The 19,564-nt window shown below is 34.7% G+C and overlaps 2 protein-coding genes across 8 annotated transcripts; one reads left to right on the top strand and one right to left on the bottom strand.

The window, feature by feature from the left end:
* Nucleotides 1-228: 228 nt before the first annotated feature.
* LOC109858929 (meiosis arrest female protein 1) lies at nucleotides 229-13,274 on the bottom strand. 4 transcript variants are annotated; one of them, XM_020436649.1, is made up of 25 exons: nucleotides 12,995-13,274; nucleotides 12,310-12,669; nucleotides 12,098-12,241; nucleotides 11,742-12,026; nucleotides 10,964-11,127; nucleotides 9,795-9,892; nucleotides 9,494-9,704; nucleotides 9,087-9,252; nucleotides 8,766-8,958; nucleotides 8,589-8,674; nucleotides 8,374-8,511; nucleotides 7,771-7,920; nucleotides 7,251-7,649; nucleotides 6,819-6,997; nucleotides 5,995-6,167; nucleotides 5,671-5,882; nucleotides 5,429-5,579; nucleotides 5,143-5,318; nucleotides 4,106-4,489; nucleotides 3,798-4,001; nucleotides 3,411-3,681; nucleotides 2,886-3,043; nucleotides 1,446-1,535; nucleotides 754-1,084; nucleotides 229-563 (listed from the first exon to the last, which is right to left on the bottom strand). In XM_020436649.1, exons 2-25 carry the CDS (start codon nucleotides 12,628-12,630, stop codon nucleotides 508-510), a joined length of 4,740 nt encoding a protein of 1,579 aa, XP_020292238.1. In that variant the 5' UTR covers nucleotides 12,631-12,669; nucleotides 12,995-13,274; the 3' UTR covers nucleotides 229-507. The 4 variants fall into 4 exon arrangements, with proteins under 4 accessions (XP_020292238.1, XP_020292237.1, XP_020292239.1 ...); XM_020436648.1 differs by having other exon boundaries at nucleotides 2,676-3,043; XM_020436650.1 differs by lacking the exon at nucleotides 12,995-13,274 and having other exon boundaries at nucleotides 2,676-3,043; nucleotides 12,339-12,415.
* A 2,859-nt stretch (nucleotides 13,275-16,133) lies between these two features.
* On the top strand, nucleotides 16,134-19,543 carry LOC109858918. Of its 4 annotated transcripts, none has more exons than XM_020436632.1 (7): nucleotides 16,290-16,630; nucleotides 17,106-17,303; nucleotides 17,590-17,621; nucleotides 17,744-17,860; nucleotides 18,043-18,229; nucleotides 18,370-18,726; nucleotides 18,792-19,543. In XM_020436632.1, the coding sequence occupies exons 2-7, from the start codon at nucleotides 17,250-17,252 to the stop codon at nucleotides 19,239-19,241; spliced, it is 1,197 nt and encodes a 398-aa protein (XP_020292221.1). In that variant the 5' UTR covers nucleotides 16,290-16,630; nucleotides 17,106-17,249; the 3' UTR covers nucleotides 19,242-19,543. The 4 variants fall into 4 exon arrangements, with proteins under 4 accessions (XP_020292219.1, XP_020292221.1, XP_020292223.1 ...); XM_020436633.1 differs by having other exon boundaries at nucleotides 16,294-16,380; XM_020436630.1 differs by lacking the exon at nucleotides 17,106-17,303 and having other exon boundaries at nucleotides 16,134-16,380.
* Nucleotides 19,544-19,564: the final 21 nt, after the last annotated feature.

Consider the following 19,564-nt stretch of genomic DNA (forward strand, 5'->3'; position numbering starts at 1 on the left):
TTTTTTTTTTTTATATATATATATATCCTATATCACAGTACGAGAAATGCTACATGTTTCCCAATCATCAGCAAATGTCATCAGATATAAACATCGCTCATGTAATTTCCGCATGTAACGATCTCAATTATAGCAATCGTATTTCTCTACTTGACATATAATTCTTATATATTTTGAAAATAGTTTCTGTTTATATATCCTTTTTTTTTTTTTTTTTTTTTTTTTTTTTTTTTTTTTTTTTATCAATTTTACATATATTGTGTAATCTATACATAAATTTATCGTAAATTTGAAGAATAAATTAAGTTAATGCGGTACCTACCAATCTCTGTAAAATATAATACATATAGGTAATTCGACCTTCTCAAATGGACAAACCTACTGAAATATTGTTGTAGTCCGGTAATTTCTTATCACTATCCCAGAGCAAGATTTTTTTGCTCAAGTAGTTTTTTGTCTTGAGCTTTATCACTTTTTAATATATTTTATATCTGTACATCTTTGTTTCTATGATTCGATTGGTTGATTGAATTGCGCCGCTAGACGTCTTTTCCCTTTAATTACTGAAACAACAATAGTTACAATTTAGTATTTTAAAATATATATTATTATCCACATCATTGTTCTATAGAATGTTTTCTTACAGAAAACAAGTTTTTCTTTCAATAAATAAACACAGTGTCAAAAATTTATATATTTTACATATTTATAAATCACTTGAACGTGTTGTATCTATATACGGATTAGACTTACAGAGCTTACTGGAAGTACTGTGACTATCGCTTTCATCATCAATAGTGTTATCCTCGCTTTCGGAACTTGTAAGATTGAAATGCATCCTCGCGTTAACGGCAGTTTTCTTCTGATTATCGGTAGACATATTTTTCTTGGGCGTTAGCGATAGTGAAGGTAGCGGCAATTCTGACGGGTGTGGTGCAACAACGGACTTGGTATAGTAAGGGGAACTAGGCGGGTACAAAGGATTCGCAGCGGCAGGTAATAGATTTTTGGTTGGCGATAGCAAGTTTGACGTACCGTCGCCGGATAGAATTTGATTCCAGCTCGGCAAGGTCAATGGAGGGACCTTTAAAAGAATAAACAAAAACAAATTATAACTAGAACTGGTGAAATAGACCTTCCGGTTATGAAACCAAGATTGAGGTGGCTTAAATAAATTCAAACAGTATCCGTCCAGTGAGAGGCTGATGATGATCTAAAAAATAAAGATCGAAACGTTCTTCTGATCTCTGTTTTTTGGGGGATACTGTTTGAATTTATTTAAGCCACCTCAATCTCGGTTTCATAGCCGGAAGGTCTATTTCACCAGCTCGAATTATATTACGGCTGTTTTTTATTCTTAAATTATAACTAATTATATAGAAAAAAAAACAAACAATTTTCATAATTGTCACATATATATATTCAACAGAAGAATAAAATTTTACTTGTACGTTCGTTGAATGCTCATCTTGCGGGTATGTAAATTTTGTTGGGGACATCCACGATTTCCAATGTTCTCTCTTGTACGTGATATCCTGCGAGAAAAAAACAAATTAATAAACTAATCCGTAATTCGCTCGTGAAATTGTCAAGTAATGAATCAAAGGGCCGATACGAGCAGCAAATACAAGGTGATAGTGTATGAAAAGCAGTTTTTTTTTATTAAAAGACAGACGTTTCGGTCCATGAGTTTGGACCTTCTTCGGTGAAACAAATTAATGCAGGATGGAAAACACAAGTGAGATGAACAACTTGATATAAAGACGGATAAGAGAAAGAAACTGTGTACTGACCACCCGTGTCAGTAGTTTCTTTCTCTTGTCCATCTTTATATCAAGTTGTTGTTTTGTTTCAACTGTGTTTAATAATGCTGTGATCTCCACGTGTTTTCCATCCTGCATTAATTTGTTTCACCGAAGAAGGTCCAAACGTCCATGGACCGAAACGTCTGTTGTGTCTTTTAATAAAAAAAACTGCTTTTCATACACCATCACCTTGTATTTACTGCTCGTATCGGCCCTTTGATTCATTATTTGTTAACTAATATCGTACCAAGTTCTTTTACAGTGTATGTGAGTGTGTATACAGGGTGATTCAGAACAACCCGTTATCCTTGAAAATACATATTCTTGACTAAATTCTACGACAACTTTTTATTTGGCAAAATTTTGTCTGAAGCTTACTTTTTGAGTTACTAATAAAAATAGTTGACTTACCACAAGTCGGATGCAAGAGGTAGGCAGAGACACGGCGCAACTCACCGTCAGAGACGCGGGCGATTACGTGTGGTGCCTGACGCGATCACCTGATCGCTACGCATTGTTTCTGTATCTTTTTCTGTCTCTCTCTCTCTTTTTTTCTCTTACTTATTTATTTACTCATTCGTAATTTGTATCATTTAATCCGTGCATCACATAAATTACTGTCAATCACGGTGAGTTGCGCCGCCCCTGCCTACCTTTTAAATCCGACTCATGGTACGTCAAACTATTTTTATTAGTAACTCAAAAAGTAAGCTTCAGACAAAATTTTGCCAAATAAAAAGTTGTCTTAGAATTTAGTCAAGAAGAAGATATATATATTTTCAAGGATAACGGGTTGTTCTGAATCACCCTGTATACGTCAGAATATAAATATCTTTGTAATATTTTAACATTACAATAAAATAAGAATACCTCAAGCGGCGAATCGGGCTTAGGTGGCGGAGGAGGGAAGTTACGTTGCAATCTGGGTGTGCGTATCAAACTGTTCAAGAAGCTTTCACCGCCACTTTCCGGAAGTGACCAGTTAATAGAGTGTTCTTCCGCACTTGGCAAATTATTCCAATATTTGTTCCGATTCTCCGGCCATAAAGTTTTCTCGTTTTTTATCTTCCAAGAACTAACCGTTAAGTTGTCCATCCAGTTCTCGTGATCGTCCATTATGTTCACAGCTGAATTAATGCGACATGAGGAATCGCTCTCGAACGATTCGTTACTGGAATCCGTATCTTGATAGGACGACATTGGTTTGAATATTGTTGGCAAAAGTATACCTGCCGCAGCTTGCAGAGAAAACATTTGAGTTATAAGAAAGAGCGTCTCGTAAATCGCAAATATACAGGGTGTCCCAGAATAGCCGTACAATCTCTCGTAGGCAGATAGAAGGAATAAAACTGAGTCGAAAAGTCCTGAACCATTTTTTTCTATTATTTATAATAAAGGAGTAATTATTGAGTAAAGCGGGCCAATCANGCTGATTGGCCTGATTTACTCAATAATTACTCCTTTATTATAAATAATAGAAAAAAATGGTTCAGGACTTTTCGACTCAGTTTTATTCCTTCTATCTGCCTACGAGAGATTGTACGGCTATTCTGGGACACCCTGTATATATATATATTATGCGTTAATTCCTTGTTTATTACCTACCAGCTAACTTTTTGTTTAAATAGATAATCGCCTCTTTTTTTCGTGTCTCTTTTATTGTCACGGTACAGGGTAAGGCTTGTAAAAGCGCGGTTATTGTTGGGAAACCGTATTGTGCGGGTTTACAAGATGAACCTATGATGGCTGCGTAAGACACATCAAACTGCGATAAGTTTAATGCACCGCCGCAATTCATCATTACGCGATAAAGATCACAAGCAAACCGATGTAACGGTGTAAGTTCAATAAATTGTTCGCCGTTTATTACTGTAAACTGCAAAAACATATAATTTTTAACATATACACAACACAAATATTTCTACAACATTTCGACTTTTGTTTTAGCACAAAATTGTCAAAAATGTTCAGTACTTAAAGAGTTCTACGTACCCGAACAACGTCTGCCAAATCTTTCATAATTTCGTCCAGATTGCACTGTTTCAAGTAACATTGGGAATATTGTTGGACAAATTCTCTGACCGGCATTTTGAATTGAAGTTGCTCCATGAGCAAACGTCGACATTGGAGAGTTGTTTGTTGCAAGTGCGACTTGTCTATTGTAATGATGGCCGGTCCTGTGGCCAAATCTATGATCTGGCGACACGACAAGAAAGAAAATTCAAATAAAGTTAAATGTCAAATTTTAAGCGCTATAAAAACTAGATTATACAATACATATATATAGATGACATTATTACTTGAATGTAATCTCCAAGCTTATGCATTAATTGTAACATAGAAGTGCAACCGAATAATTCGGGTCGTAATGCGTAACCAAACTGACGTAGAAATGCTTGCGCAATGCTGGAGATGCTGATACCACCTTTGGCACGGGTGACCAATTTTGATATCTGCTCGCCTAGTACTTTCAGACCCTCCTTTTCGGTGAGCGATATCTGTCTTTCGCCTCCGTTCACCTCATCAATCTTAACTACATCCGGAATTGCCTCGAACAATTCGATCAGTTTGGTAAATCCGTAATCCGACACGCGACACTGATGACCGAAATGATGATGATAGGAAGGTACAAATTTGTTGAACAACATTCTACATTGGGGCGCGTGTTGCAACAATTCGACAACCTGTTAAATCGAAAGAAGAATCGAGATTTTATTAACAATTAATAAAGAAATTTAAAGGCTCTGAAGTAATAACTAAGAAATGAATAAGGTCGATACGAGCCACTTTGCAGGATGTTATGCTGAAATGTTCTATTATATATATGTATACATATATACAGGGTGTCCCAGAATTGCCGTACAATCTCTCGTAGGCAGGTAGAAGGAATAAAACTGAGTCGAAAAGTCCTGAACCATTTTTTTCTATTATTTATAATAAAGGAGTAAATTATTGAGTAAATCAGGCCAATCAGCGCCGACCTTTAGCCAGGCGCACGTCAGTGAACTGCGCGGAATGCTTACACACACCAGGCGCGTGGCTCATTGACGTGCGCCTGGCTAAAGGTTGGCCTGATTTACTCAATAATTACTCCTTTATTATAAATAATAGAAAAAAAATGATTCAAGACTTTTCGACTCAGTTTTATTCCTTCTATCTGCCTACGAGAGATTGTACGGCAATTCTGGGACACCCTGTATATATAATAGAACATTTCAGCATAACATCCTGCAAAGTGGCTCGTATGACCTTATTCATTTCTTAGTTAATCGAGATTTTACTTTATACTCGAATTCAATAATAATTCTCTCAATGAGTTTTTGCATTTTGCACATACTTCCTTGGCAAACAATTTTGTTCGCTCGATCTCTTCTATGGTCTGTTCGCGTTTGGGAATAGCTATCATTTTATCTCCTCCCTCGATAGGCGTTACAACGACCGTACTTTCGGACACTTCACCGAGAATATCGTCGATCTCGCATACACCGTAATCTACAATATCCCACGGTTTTGCTGCAAAAAAAAAAAAAAGATAATAATCTTGATTTCTGTGCGTTGCAATTTTATATAAACACGCGCGCGCAAATCGGTATATATATATATATATATAGAGCTATTTGTACCTATTACTCTTGTATAAACACTCGGAAATTCGGAAAGCGCCACTTGTTTACTTGCTTTGGATTTCAATACTCGTAATAAATCCGAAGTGAATCGGCGTATCTGCGCGCGATGCGATAACGTAACTACGCGTTTGTTACCTTCGCCCATTACCTGAACAAAAAATACACACGCAATGATTTGTAGATTGGTCGTTTTAAAAAGTTTTTACCATCTTTTGAGACACATTGTTCAATTTACATACTTGGACTGTGTGTGTAAGTGCCTCTAGCAAATCAATTAGTTTAGTGAACCCATAATCAGCAACTCTACATTGTCGTCCGAAGTGATGATGATAAGCTGGTATGAATCGATTAAAGGGTAATTGGCAGTGCGGTGCGGTTTTCAGAAGATCGACTAATTCGCGACTAAAAAGGGCTAACTGATTTGCAAGCGGTGGACTCACGCACTTAGTTTCTGAAAGAAACAACGTGTTATGTGACGTTTATAAAATTTGATAAAAGTAGTTTGTTTTTTTTTTGTTTTTTTTTTTATTTTTTACTTAATTTCTATAGAAGAGACAAATTACCCTCGTGGTTATTTTCCTGCTCTTTCTTTCCTATCCATACAATATATTTCACGCAACCGATGTCTTGTCTCAATTCAACGGACGATAAGCATGATACCAGATGTTCCAATGGTACACCATTTTCTACGATTTCTAACTGTTCTTTGAATTCGACTTCATAGCAGTTCGGAAGACTAAAATTATTCAATTTAATAAGATTGAGTGATACGCGCGTATTTTAAAGTTTGAAAAATTAATGATAATAAAAATACAGAAACATTACATATGTATATATATATATGTGTGTGTATTTACACATATATATTTACATACGTATCATTACATACGTATACACATACATACATATTAGTTTTATATACAGGGTGTCCGACAATTACTTTAACATCTCTCGTAGGCAGGTAGAAGGAGTAAAACTAAGTCGAAAAGTCCTGAACCATTTTTTTCTATTACACATAATAAAGGAGTAATTATTGAGTAAATCAGGCCAATCAGCGCCGACCTTTAGCCGGGCTCACGTCAGTGAGCCGTGCGGAGCGCTCACGCACACCAGACGTGTGGTTCACTGACGTGGGTTCGGCTAAAGGTCGGCGTTGATTGGCTTGATTTAATAATTCAATAATTACTCCTTTATTATACGTAATAGAAAAAAATGGTTCAGGACTTTTCGACTCAGTTTTACTCCTTCTATCTGCCTACGAGAGATGTTAAAGTAATTGTCGGACACCCTGTATATTACTATTATATACATATATGTATAATGGTAATATATAAAAATATTATTAAGAATTTATTTGCATAAAAAAAACTTAATAAAAATTGCTTACCTTGGCAAAGGTAGAATACCGCTGTGCGATGCCAATAATTGTTGCATACGAAATTCAAGAATTTTCAAAGAAATTTTTACATTAGGCAAGGATGCCATTTCTTGTTCCGCCCAGCCTTTGTCGGATAATGGTTTTGATGTATGATGAAGTATGCAATACGGCAATTTTACTTGTCCATCCTATAAGCATTATGCAATGTAAATATATCTTATATAATCTAAAATATAAATTTTCTACCAAATAGCAGAATGTTCAGTGCAACATATCGCTTTACAATATGATCAAAGATTCTCGACAGTAAGAGGAACATTGAAGCTCTACTTTTACCGGAAAAACTCAGACTCGGCTTCTAGTCATCATTTTATTATGGAATAAATAATATTGCAAACAAATATTCTCACACAACCCTAAACGATATAACACATTACATACTTGTACTGTTTTGCTAAAGCACGGTGACGGTGTGTTTCTATGGTCGGGATTAAGTGTAACCATTCTGCCGCTAGGATCTTCTGTAATTATGCATACATCTCTCATCTTGTATAATTCGGATACGCTTATAGAGATCATAAAACGGCTCTCGTACATTTCGCGAAACTTGAACAACGGAAGTTTGTGTCCCGGGACTTCTTGCAACAGCATCACAATCTGGGCGCGAATAAGTTGGGGATTTGGTCCACCTGTATGCGCGTAAGATATCAAAATACGTTTGTAACCTATCTTACGACGATGCAATTGCGAAATTGCGTATTGCGCGTCCTGCAGAGATGGCACTTTAACACTGGCAGCAAAATTGCCGTCCGATTGTGTAAATATTGAGATATGACAGACCTGAAAGAATATATAAAGTTTGTTTTTTTTTTCTTTTTCTGGCAACACATGTAATCAATATTATATATAATATCATTTTTTTTAGTTATATTGAAACTTAAACTTCAAATAAACAACGTACAGACACATGCTCCATGAACACAGATGTGAGAATTCGCTTCATGTCTTTCATATCGATATTCTGATCTAAATTTGTTACTTGCAATTCTATTGGCACGTTAGCGACATTAATGCTGCTAGATCCGTTACGATTTGTAGAATTGAGAAATTTCTAAAAAAAAAAAGAAAAAAAAAACAATATTAAAGAAATCTGTTACATTTATTACAATATTAACATATTCTCTTTTATATACATATACATATATACAGGGTGTCCCAGAATTGGTGCGACATCTCTCGTAGGCAGGTAAAACTGAGTCGAAAAGTCCTAAACCATTTTTTTCTATTATTTATAATAAAGGAGTGATTGTCGAGTAAATCGGGCCAATCAGCGCCGACCTTTAGCCACACGCCTGGTGTGTGTGTGAGCGCTCCGCGCGGTTCACTGACGTGGCTAAAGATCGGCGCTGATTGGCCCGATTTACTCAACAATTTACTCCTTTATTTTAAATAATAGAAAAAAATGGTTCAGGACTTTTCGACTCGGTTTTACTCCTTCTACCTGCCTACGAGAGATGTCACACCAATTCTGGGACACTCTGTATATATATACTAAAATATATACCTCCACTTCTTCGTTTTCCGCATCGCTAAGATGCGAACGCGAAGTTTGATTGTGTAGCAAGTATGATTGCGCTACTCCTTGTAACACGCTGTTTTCATAAGGCGATGGTGTCTTTCGCGCGGGAATTTGTTGTTGATTCTTAAAACAAAAGAAAACTATTAATCACGTTTACGACTTTTACTGCATTATTTTTAACGACTAAGTTTTTTTCGTACTTGACTGTGCCACGTATTTTTTTCTCTAGTTGGTGCGTCATATAACGGGGACGGACTGCGCCGTTTAAAAGAACTGGATTGTCCTCCTGACATGTAAAATAATATATATATACTATTAAATATACAATATATTAACCAAACATAGAGCGCAAATATTCTTGAGTTTTCAATCGTTACCATTAAAATTAGATGGAATAGTTAATGAATTATATGGCAATCGTCCTCCGATCCATTCGGAGGAATGGGTAAATGAACCGTGAGTACCTCTGATACGCCTAAGGCTTTCCGAAGTACGAGAAACTGTACTAACAGCATTATCTCGAACCTGCGAGACGTGAGCTCGTTTTCCAATTACTTTCGGTTTCTCAATCTTTAAATCATCAGTGTTTTAACATAATTATTATATAAGACAATTAACAACGAAAGGTTTTTTTTTTATTAACTTATTAACTATATATAATTTATAAACCTATATGTGTTTGAATATAAAAGACTAACTTTGTACGGTTCTTCCCACACGTGGCCATATTGTTGCGGTCCTACAACCGGCCAGATTATAGGCGACTGCACTCTAGCGAGTTCATTATACGCTCTATTAATAGTTAAATCACCAGTATTCGGATATGACCTTCCATAAAATATCGGAGGAGGTTGTTGTATTATCCTGAAAAAATATAAATAAGCATAAAATGAATCAATTATACATTTCTATTTAAAAAAATCTTGTCTCATCAACCAAATATATGTTTCATCAGATAAGATCAAATATTGTTTCATTGCTCGAATCAAGCAAGGATAAAAATCTACTCGCGACTCCAGAGCTCGTTCTCGGATTCTCCATCATTTGAATAAAAAAATCGAAAAAGATTGATAAGCGTACATATGATAAAATTTGACAAACTAACCCTGTTGGTGGAGCATTGACAGTACAATGAGCATTAAGAGCAGGAGGATAAACACCCACTACGGATGACGACGACTGATAATGCGGAATTGGAAGGGTTCTTGTCCCTAATACAGAAGCGCTTGTAGCGTACATTTGTTTAGAGCCGCTTTGGTTATTGCCACTAACAATCTCCGATTCGCTAACTGCTCGACTTCGTATTGTAATATTTCCTGCAATATTATGAATCATTGTATAATAAAGTTTGACAATCGGAATAACGATTAATTTCAATAGAATAGCGTGCCAATATATAAACATACCAAAATTTTTAACAACCGTATTTTCCTTTTCCTTGTTGAGATGTTTCACTGATATTTTCGATCCAAAAACCAATTCTCCTTCCATACGCTTCTGAGCTCTATCAAAAGTAATGAAAAAAGTCACATTGTTATTGTATAGTCAACTGAACTGAAGCAGTTCAGCTCACGGATGACCTTGCAACAAGCAAGAGAATGTACAAATATAAATTTCGACACATTTTGACTCTACGACATCGAATAATTTATTAATTATTCAGTAGCGTTATTTGTTTTAAGAAGAATTATCATATCGCACTAAATAAATAAAATAGTTCTCGAGATGTTAAACTAAAGGACACACGTTCCGTGTATATATGTAACTTACTGTGTGTAAAAGCAAAACCATTAGTTAACATTTTTGTGATACAACACTTCAACACAATACACAATATAAATAATCAATAATATACATATTATTTTGTATAAAAATAAAGATTTTCTTTAACGATTGACTCTTAAATATTACTAATAATATAAATAGTACGCAGACTCTCTCTCTTATTACATATACAGATGTTCTCTTTGGTACTATTATGTACGTTACATTATATTCTCCGATATTTCAAATCTTTATTTATATTTTCATCCCTACTCTAGACCTATACGTAATGGAGAAAAGACGAATAATTTGTTTTTTCTTTTCTTTTTTTTCATATAGGGTATGTACCAATCCAATAGCATTACAGAGAATATTGAAAGACCGATTTACATGAAACTTAGGCGGGTTATTTAAATAGAAGTTCATATATACACAAAAACATATACTATAATGTGCACGCTAACCAATCAAGAAAAGTCTCAATATTAACTTTTTGAGATCACAGGTTAGAATTTTTGAAGCACTTTTGTAAACACCATGTTACTTCTAATTTTACATCTAAAAAACAAAACATAATACACATCCAGGTAGCTGCTTCTATGAAAAATTTATGTAAGATTTGTGTACAAAGTAAATTTTTCAAGAAATCAGTTTAAAAAAGAAGTAATCAAAGATTACTCGATGCTACATTTTTTAACATATTTCTTTCTTCCTTCCTTCTCTCTCTCTCTCTCTCCTACAGTTTGGAGAATCTTATCCCGAAGCGCTGTTAATGAATAACTCTCTCTCTTTTCTACAATAAGATATATACCTGTCTGCAGAAATTTGAGTTGGAAAGCGTACAATGGCAGTATTTGACTGGACATCTATCACACGACCACCACAATTGTCAGATAATTGTTTAAGACGACGCTTAATGAAAACTTCTCTTTCGTCAGGAAGGTTACTAATTAGAAGATCATAAGATTCACATCCCTGAAAGTGTTGAATTATTTCATCGATATAATGAAAATATATATATATGGAATATAAAAGACCACATAAATTAGATCACATATTTCAGAGTATTAGAAGCACAGTAAATATATAATTAACTGTGTGATATTTCTACAATATTATACTGATAATTTTCCTTCCACAAAAAACTTATTAGCTACATGTGTAAATAAAAATTAAAATAAACACAAATATTTTTTATAATATCTTATGAAACTCGCAACATTAAAACGAATACAAATATTTATATCTTATGAGAATCACAAGAGTCAATATGACAGATATAAATTATATCAGGTATTTCGCAGAATTATATAGAAGCGTTTATGTGTTAACAAATAAATCGTAAGTTATGTGTATTTTAGGAGAAATTTTATATTGAGAAATTTATATTGGCATCATCTCAACTTACACAAGACAAAAAAAGAGTATGTGGAAATTAAAAATGGAAAAATACCATGTACATTATGCTCTTAACATTATTTATTTAAAAAAAAATACACAAAAAAATATAGTTTATACAGACTTATATTATCAGTAATGGATAAAGATTCTTATTGATATTATGGATCTTCACATACCAGTCTTCATACCTTTGCTGGAGTTCTGGATGGCAGTTGTTCCGTAAGCTCCAAAAAATCATAATGCTCGTTAGCGCATAATATTAATGCTTCTGAGGTATTCTTTTTATGCAGCAGTATCACATGAATTTTTTTCCTATGACGTAAATCACTGAGATCAGCAGCAAAATTAATGTCACCGGATATTAAGATTATGGCCGCTGGACTGCCATGAATGTCGGCAAATCTTCTGATAGATTGTTTAAGCTTCTCATCTGCGGCATTCTTGCATGTAGCAGCTACATGTATTAAATTGACCTACAAATGCAAACAATAAGTCAATTAAGAAAACTACTGATAGCAATGAAATTGATGCGCAATTATTTTACCTGAGCATCATTCAATTCTTGAATGATTTGAATATTTTCTTTCTGAACATCACAAACTACAATAAATTCTGCCTCTCTGTAGCCATTAAAAAATTTGTCTCTGATTACTTGTGTCACTGCTATGGCGGATCGACCTTTAGGAACCTGTAATTTAAAAATAGTAACAATTGTAATCTTTTATTCTAAACGAAACAAAAAATTAAAACACTAACTTGACAGTTCTCGATATCCCAGAACACACCGATGGGTGGAAGATAAGATTGTTTAGCTGACATCCGTATTGGATTATCATGATACACAACAGAACAATCATGTCTACAATGAGTACTGGACAATGAAGAACCTGACGCATTGGATTCTAGTTTATAACTTCTATTATTTTCTAGTTGAATGTTATGCGATAACTGATTTGTAGCCAGAGATGACAATTTCTGTGCGTATAACAGTTGCAACAACTTCTCATTGAGGCCTTCAATTTCATCCTTTTCATCATTCGCACAAGGCGCATGGTAATCTGATTTTTTGTCTGCCATGTGTCTTACAAATTGTCTAATAGAATTCTAATATATAAGCTAAAACAAGACGAATCATTGAATTAATACAAAGATATTTTGATATATTCTGATGAAAAAAAATAAATAAATATACAAATTTCTTTTTTTATGTAATGATGATTATTATTCTTTTATATTAAAAGATATTCTTTTTTTTTTTTATTAAAAATGCAAATAAAAACAAATACTATGCTGTAAATAAATCTTTGTCATGGAAGACGCGATGCACGCGTTTAGTTCAATTTTATTTGATACTACATTCAAAGTTTTATACAATATGGATGTGCGTGTCATCAACCTCAATGTAATAATGCGATTTTTAGAAAAGTTTTTTATTCGTTACCTGAGATAATCAGCCATCGTTTTACCGTAGCGTTCTATGCAACGCTTAGGAGGAGCGGATGAAGTAACCGGCACAGCAGAACGTCAAATATATAAAACATTATGAACAAGAGTCACAAAATACACATAAATTATCGTAAAAATTCATGAGCAAGTCTATACAAGGAAAGTAAAAACAAATCTGCAAAGTGCCCGCGTGCCTTTATGCACTTTTGATACGATTATCTTATAATTTCTTCTCTTTGTTATATACTATCTCTTTAGCTTTTTCGCTCTTTTTTTTTTTTGCTCGTTCACTCATCTCTCTTTCTTCTTAGGCCTATTCTACACTAAAGTCTATGTCACACTACGGATTAGAATTGAGATTGGATTGCAATTTGGCCAATCAGAGAGAAGATCACTAAACTTAGGATTGGTTTTCTTTTTTCTAATTGGTCAAATTTCAATCTAATCTCAATCCCAATCCGTAGTGTGCCATAGGCTTAAAGACCATGGCCGCGTTCCGTTTCACGCATACGCGCGCGTTTATCTATACTATACGTCACGTGTACTATAGATAAATGCGCGCATATGCGTTAAACGGAACGCAGCCAAAAATAATGGGTGCGTTCAGACAACTCAACGGTTGAGAGATCATCACTTATGATAGGACTATTCTTCAAAATCTGCTACGGCTCCAAAAGTATGATCCAATCATAAGCGATGATCTCTCAACGGTTGAGTTGTTTGAACGCACCTAATAAGTGTGTTCAGACAACTCAACAGTTGCACAACGGTTGAGAGATAATCACTTCTGATTGGATCATACTTTTGGAACCGCAGCAGATTTTGAAGAATAGTCCTATCATAAGTGATGATCTCTCAACCGTTGAGTTGTCTGAACGCACCCATTAAAGGTACCTTGGATTGGTTTTCTTTTTTCTGATTGGTCAAATTTCAATCCAATCTCAATCCCAATCCGTAGTGTGATATAGGCTTAATAGACGGAACATTTATATGACGAAGTTGAATACAACATTAAGAGATAGTGCTGGAGTAATTGTCTCTCTCTCTTACAATAAGAACGGTGGGAGACCAATCACCTTAAGAGCCGTCTACAATGGAGAGTTGTAGGCCGTAATAGTAAGAAATTGACCAATCACAGGCAAAGTACAGAAGAATAATCGATTGTGATTTGTCAATTTCTTACTATTACGGCCTACAACTCTCCATTGTAGACGGCTCTTTAAAGCTCCTTATGTTTATGGTCTGGCCACACTTTGTCTTCTATCTTAGTGATCGTGACGTAAAATATAGCGGAACCAATAAGATATCTCTAATTTATATTTCGCGCGCGATATTATTCAATATAAGGCTAGTATTACATTTGTCTTACGACAAAGATTTTAAATATATTGATTGGCTATCAAATAGAGTTTTTTATAAAACTCTATCTGATAACCAATCAACATACTTCAAATCGTTGTCGTACGACAAATGTAATATTAGCCTGTAAAGAGCCGTCTACAATGGAGAGTTGTAGGCCGTAATAGTAAGAAATTGACCAATCACAGACAAAGTACAGAAGAATAATCGATTGTGATTTGTCAATTTCTTACTGTTACGGCCTACAACTCTCTATTGTAGACGGCTCTTAAGGCCTGTTCTACGATACTGTCGTAAGCTGTAAGTCGTAAGAAATTGACTAATCACAGACCAATTACAGAAGAATAATCTATTGTGATTGGTCAATATCTTACTACTTACGGCTTACGACTGTATTGTAGAACAGGCCTAAGAATAGAACGCGGCTAATCTTTCTCGCTTGTTCAAGAGCGCCAATGTTCAGAGTGATGTACAGCGGCAACTACATAGCTATATCTACGAGTGGCTTGTCCTTTGATATGTTAAGCCCCTTGCACAATGGAAGGAATAGCGATAGCGATAGAAATAACAGTTTTAAGCCCCTTGCACAATGGACGCAATAGCGATAGCGATAGAAATAATACCAGTTGTAAAGAGTTTATATTTATAAATAACGGTAGGAACAGCGGGAATCTAACATACAAAAATACACATGTATCAATGCAGATCAGAAAATCGGAATAAGCAATAGCGATGAAATTTCCGACGAGTTGGAATTCTGTGTCTAAAACTGTGTTATTTCTATCGCTATCGCTATTCCTTCCATTGTGCAAGGGGCTTTAAACACAGAATTCCAACTCGTCGGAAATTTTATCGCTATTGCTTATTCTGATTTTCTGATCTGCATTGATACATGTATTTGATACGTGTATTTTTGTACGTTAGATTTTGCTGTTCCTACCGTTATTTATAAATATAAACTCTTTAAGCCTCTTGCACAATGAACGGAATAGCGATAGCGATAGAAATAACAAAAGTTTTAAAAAGTTTATATTTAAAAATAAAAGTAGGAACAGCGGAATCTAACATACAAAACTACACATGTATCAATGCAGATCAGAAAATCGGAATAAGCAATAGCAATAAAATTTCCGACGAGTTGGAATTCTGTGTTAAAAACTGTGTTATTTCTATCGCTATCGCTATTCCTTCCATTGTGCAAGGAGCTTTACAACTGGTATTATTTCTATCGCTATCGCTATTCCGTCCATTGTGCAAAGAGCTTTAGTGTGCACCTCATTGCGATTTCTGCCGTATGCGCAAAAACGTGCGCATTGCAGCGCCAATTTACAACACACACAAAATGTGTCCATGACCGCTTTTCTGTGCGATGTGTAATAAAATATTTAACAAATTTTTTGAATATAAATTATAATTACTATATGCAATACTGTTTTATATATATTTATGTATTTATGCAAAAATCCAGTCTAAAAGAGCTTTTTATTTATACTAAAATTCTTTCTCACTACGTATAATAAAAGTTTCTTAAATTGCAAACAAATATCTAAATGAAAATTTTACGCGTATCATTGACAACTTGTGCGCGGCGCAGAAAATAATCAAAAAATATCGAAAATAAATTTAGCTCGTGCAAACACTCTTTGTAAGTTTTCTTTGTAAAGACCTAATTAGCAATTTGCGAAAGCTTTATTTTATGTATGACGCGCATGAGTACAAGAGAAAAAGACGAGAAGGTTTCTGCGCAAAGGGTATTCCGCAAAAGGAGAGCGAAACGCGCGGCGAGAGCCGTCGCTCGCTGGTGCTCTTATATATATATGTGTGTGTATGTGTGTGTGTGTAGATAAAAAAAAAAAAAAAAAGTATAAATAACGGAGTGAGGTGTAGATAAGAGCGGGACGACGTATGCGTTTTCGTATATAGCGAGCAATAATGCTGCAAGTTGCGAGGAAACGTATGTTCAATGCACCCTTCGCAGCGATCGCTACTCTGACGCTGACTCTGCTGTTGCTTGTCGATCAAGTAAGAAACAACGATAGAAAGCCCCCGTACGAAATGCCAATTCGCAATTGATTCGCGATTATATACGGTATATCGCTCTTGTGTACACGTATATAGAATAAGAGATTAATTGTGCGCATTGTATAAGAGATATACGTGGTTGTGAAAGAAAACACGTTTCGCACCCTCGCCTCGTACACTTTTTGTCCGTTCAGCTTCTCGCGCTCCTCGATCAATAACATGCTCGTCTCGCCGTGCTTGTCATTTGCGCGTAAGTGTTTTTTCACGCTTTTTTTTAACCCATTAACGACCAACAGATTCAATATTTTTATAAAGAATGAGATTTTTATTATAAGTGAATAATTTTATTATAACCGACTCTATATACATATATATATATATATATACATATATATTTTTTTTTTGTGTTATTTATATAATACAATATTATATGTAATGTTATATAAACATATGTGTGCACGTATATTGTATAGTATTAAAATTTATTTGTTTAGTAATAAAAAAAATTAATTAAGAAAATATTGAGAAAAGATTGCTGCATATGATATACTTTGCTACTTTTTTTTTTCTATTTCACGTACGTCTCATGAAATGGGACGTAATTTTTTTAACGCGAAATTTATAAATAGATCCATATTTTCAATAAGTCTAAAATTTTTTAAATCTATCTTTTTGGAAAATATAAAGACGTATCGTACTTTCAATTAAATTTTTTTACATTCTAGTTATGGTCTTTAATGGGTTAACCGTCCAATTCCGAAAGGCTCTGCGATTTTTTACAACTATTTGATTCTCACGGAAGAAGATCGCTACTGCCAAAATCACACCGATTTGAGTATAAATCAGCGTTGTATAATGTCAAAGAAATTATGAATTATTTTATTATTACAAAAAAACGTGATGCGAATGTGACGTATGGAAAAGTAAGATTTCTTCGAAGATGACTTTGAGTACATTTTATAATAAATCTGTTAATGTAACAATATTATATAACACATTAATATAACATTTAAAATAACAAACATTAAAAACCCAAAGCCATTTCTCTCTCTCTCAATAATAAAGTGTGTGTAATAAACTAATGACTTAAGTCAGTTTATTATTTTTCTAATCAAATTTGATTAGAAAAATAATAGTTAAGTATAATAAACTTAACTATTATTCTAAAAGAACAATAATATGTAATTTATAATATTTTATTTTCTAAAGGTGTCTTCTAGGCTGTGCGATGGAGGACACGTGTAAGTTTAATGTTTCATATAAGTAATTTACAATATGCTGAGAATATAAATACTTTGAAGAGATATATATATATATATAATATAAATATAAATATTAAAAAGTATAATATTATTGCTTTTAGCTGCTCTCATCCAAAAGAGTGCTGTCCTCTTGGTTGTTGTTACAGTCTTTTTACACCAATGCATCTTCATATTTCAGAAATGTTCAATTTCCTGATTTGGACTTATTGGTATTTGTGGTTAGTATTTTTTTTTGAGTATTTACATTACAGAATAAGAGCGGAAAATGCAAAAAAGTTTTTTGCATATTTATAATACACACACACACACGCACGCACATATGTGTATATATATACACATTTACATACACACAAAGATCTTGCAAAATAATTCTAAAATATATATATTTGGGTTTATATAGGGTTGCAGTGCTTGTAGCCTTAGCTATAGCTGCAATATGCGGCTTCTGGTTGTGGAAACGTCATCGTTCCTCACTATCGGAAGATTGCACATCTTCCGAAAGAACTTCCACAGGTCCATGGTATCCGCCTCCCCATTATAGCCGATGTAGTTCCTTTGTTCAGGCATTGCCACCACCGTATAACGAGGTGGGTACTTTCAAATTTATATCGTTGTATTGTTCAACACACAGAACATCAAATAATAAGTGTATATAAATATAATAATATGTAAACTTTCACTGTGTGTGTGCGTGTGTGCGTGTATACAATACAATTTATATATTTAGGTAACTGCAAAGCCAGACCTTTATCCATTAGTGATCGGTTACGAAGACAGTTCGGGTAAAGGAACATCCGGTTTTGTAATGCGTTACTTCAGATCATTATCTCACGCAAGTACATTAGATTCGTTAAGCTCCAGCTTCATGTACAACATGGTGAACGAAGCGAACACTATTATTCCACCGCCGTATTCTTGCAACAATAGCGTCGACGGATTATCGGCGACAGAGTGCGAGAGAAGAGAGACTGGCGATATGAGTTCGGTTGTATCTCTGGCAAATCATCGAACAACCTCTGACATATCAAGTTTAGCTGCTCAATCACCTTGTTCTCCACCGAGAGCTACCAGCCCTACAATAGAAGTACGTACATTCTTTCTTGTATTATAAAAAAAATCAAAATCAAAAATTTTTTTTTTTTTTTTCAGTTGCGAGAACTATTGGATAAGATACAACAGCTTCCTCATTTGTCCGCTGGACACACCACTATTAAACATTGTCAGCAGACTCAAGCCCCGGTATTGTACGTAACGAACGGTGGCAGTACCACGCAACAACGGTCACTAAGTCCGAGCGATGTCGGCTCGTACAAAATCAGAAGAACGAGGGGCAAATTGTACATGCCATTGGGGTTGCCGAGTTCACGAAGTAAACCCAAACGGTGGTTGTCGCGCTCCGCGCCGACAACGCCTTCGGGCGCGATACCGATGCCTTTTTTGCCGATCCAGAATAGAAAACCCTCGGAAGTCGATACCAATAATCAGCAAGTAGTGCCGCTACTTTCCGAACAGGATGAGAACGAAAATAACAACGCGGAACGGATACCGTCCAGCGTCTCCGTGTTCGCCGAACAGGAAGAAGATCGAGAGTCGACATGACATATAGTTTAATAAAATCATTTTTGCGTTTCTCGAGATCTCGATGTTGTGAGAGTTTTATGCGCGAATTGTTCAAATACATACACATAGTCACAAGTTTTAAAACTTTTTTACGGCTGTGTGTGAAGTTACATATGGCGGCGTATATTTTACATATACCCTTATCACACAAATTTATGCACGTACAGAGCGTACTCGGAGCGTATCTAGAGATATGTGTAGATATATGACATATTGGTTAAACATCTAAAATTTTTTTTATTACTTAATATATTGTTAAGTTAATATATATTTAAGCTTTAAAAAAAAAAAAAAAATATATA

This window comes from Pseudomyrmex gracilis, unplaced genomic scaffold (assembly GCF_002006095.1).
Source record: "Pseudomyrmex gracilis isolate BER0280 unplaced genomic scaffold, ASM200609v1 scaffold_230, whole genome shotgun sequence".
Lineage (NCBI taxonomy): Eukaryota > Metazoa > Arthropoda > Insecta > Hymenoptera > Formicidae > Pseudomyrmex > Pseudomyrmex gracilis.

Excerpts from the sequence above, each read along its gene's own strand:
- LOC109858929 (XM_020436648.1), bottom strand. The coding sequence starts at position 12,630 with ATGGCAGACAAAAAATCAGATTACCATGCGCCTTGTGCGAATGATGAA. Across the intron at positions 7,650-7,770 it reads TGTTCATGGAGCATGTGTCT|GTCTGTCATATCTCAATATT; the intron begins GTACGTTGTTTA and ends ATATTCTTTCAG. Across the intron at positions 5,319-5,428 it reads TGTTTATACAAGAGTAATAG|CAAAACCGTGGGATATTGTA; the intron begins GTACAAATAGCT and ends TTTTTTTTGCAG.
- LOC109858918 (XM_020436630.1), top strand. The coding sequence starts at position 16,291 with ATGCTGCAAGTTGCGAGGAAACGTATGTTCAATGCACCCTTCGCAGCG. Across the intron at positions 16,381-17,589 it reads TGCTGTTGCTTGTCGATCAA|GTGTCTTCTAGGCTGTGCGA; the intron begins GTAAGAAACAAC and ends TATTTTCTAAAG. Across the intron at positions 17,622-17,743 it reads CTGTGCGATGGAGGACACGT|CTGCTCTCATCCAAAAGAGT; the intron begins GTAAGTTTAATG and ends TATTGCTTTTAG.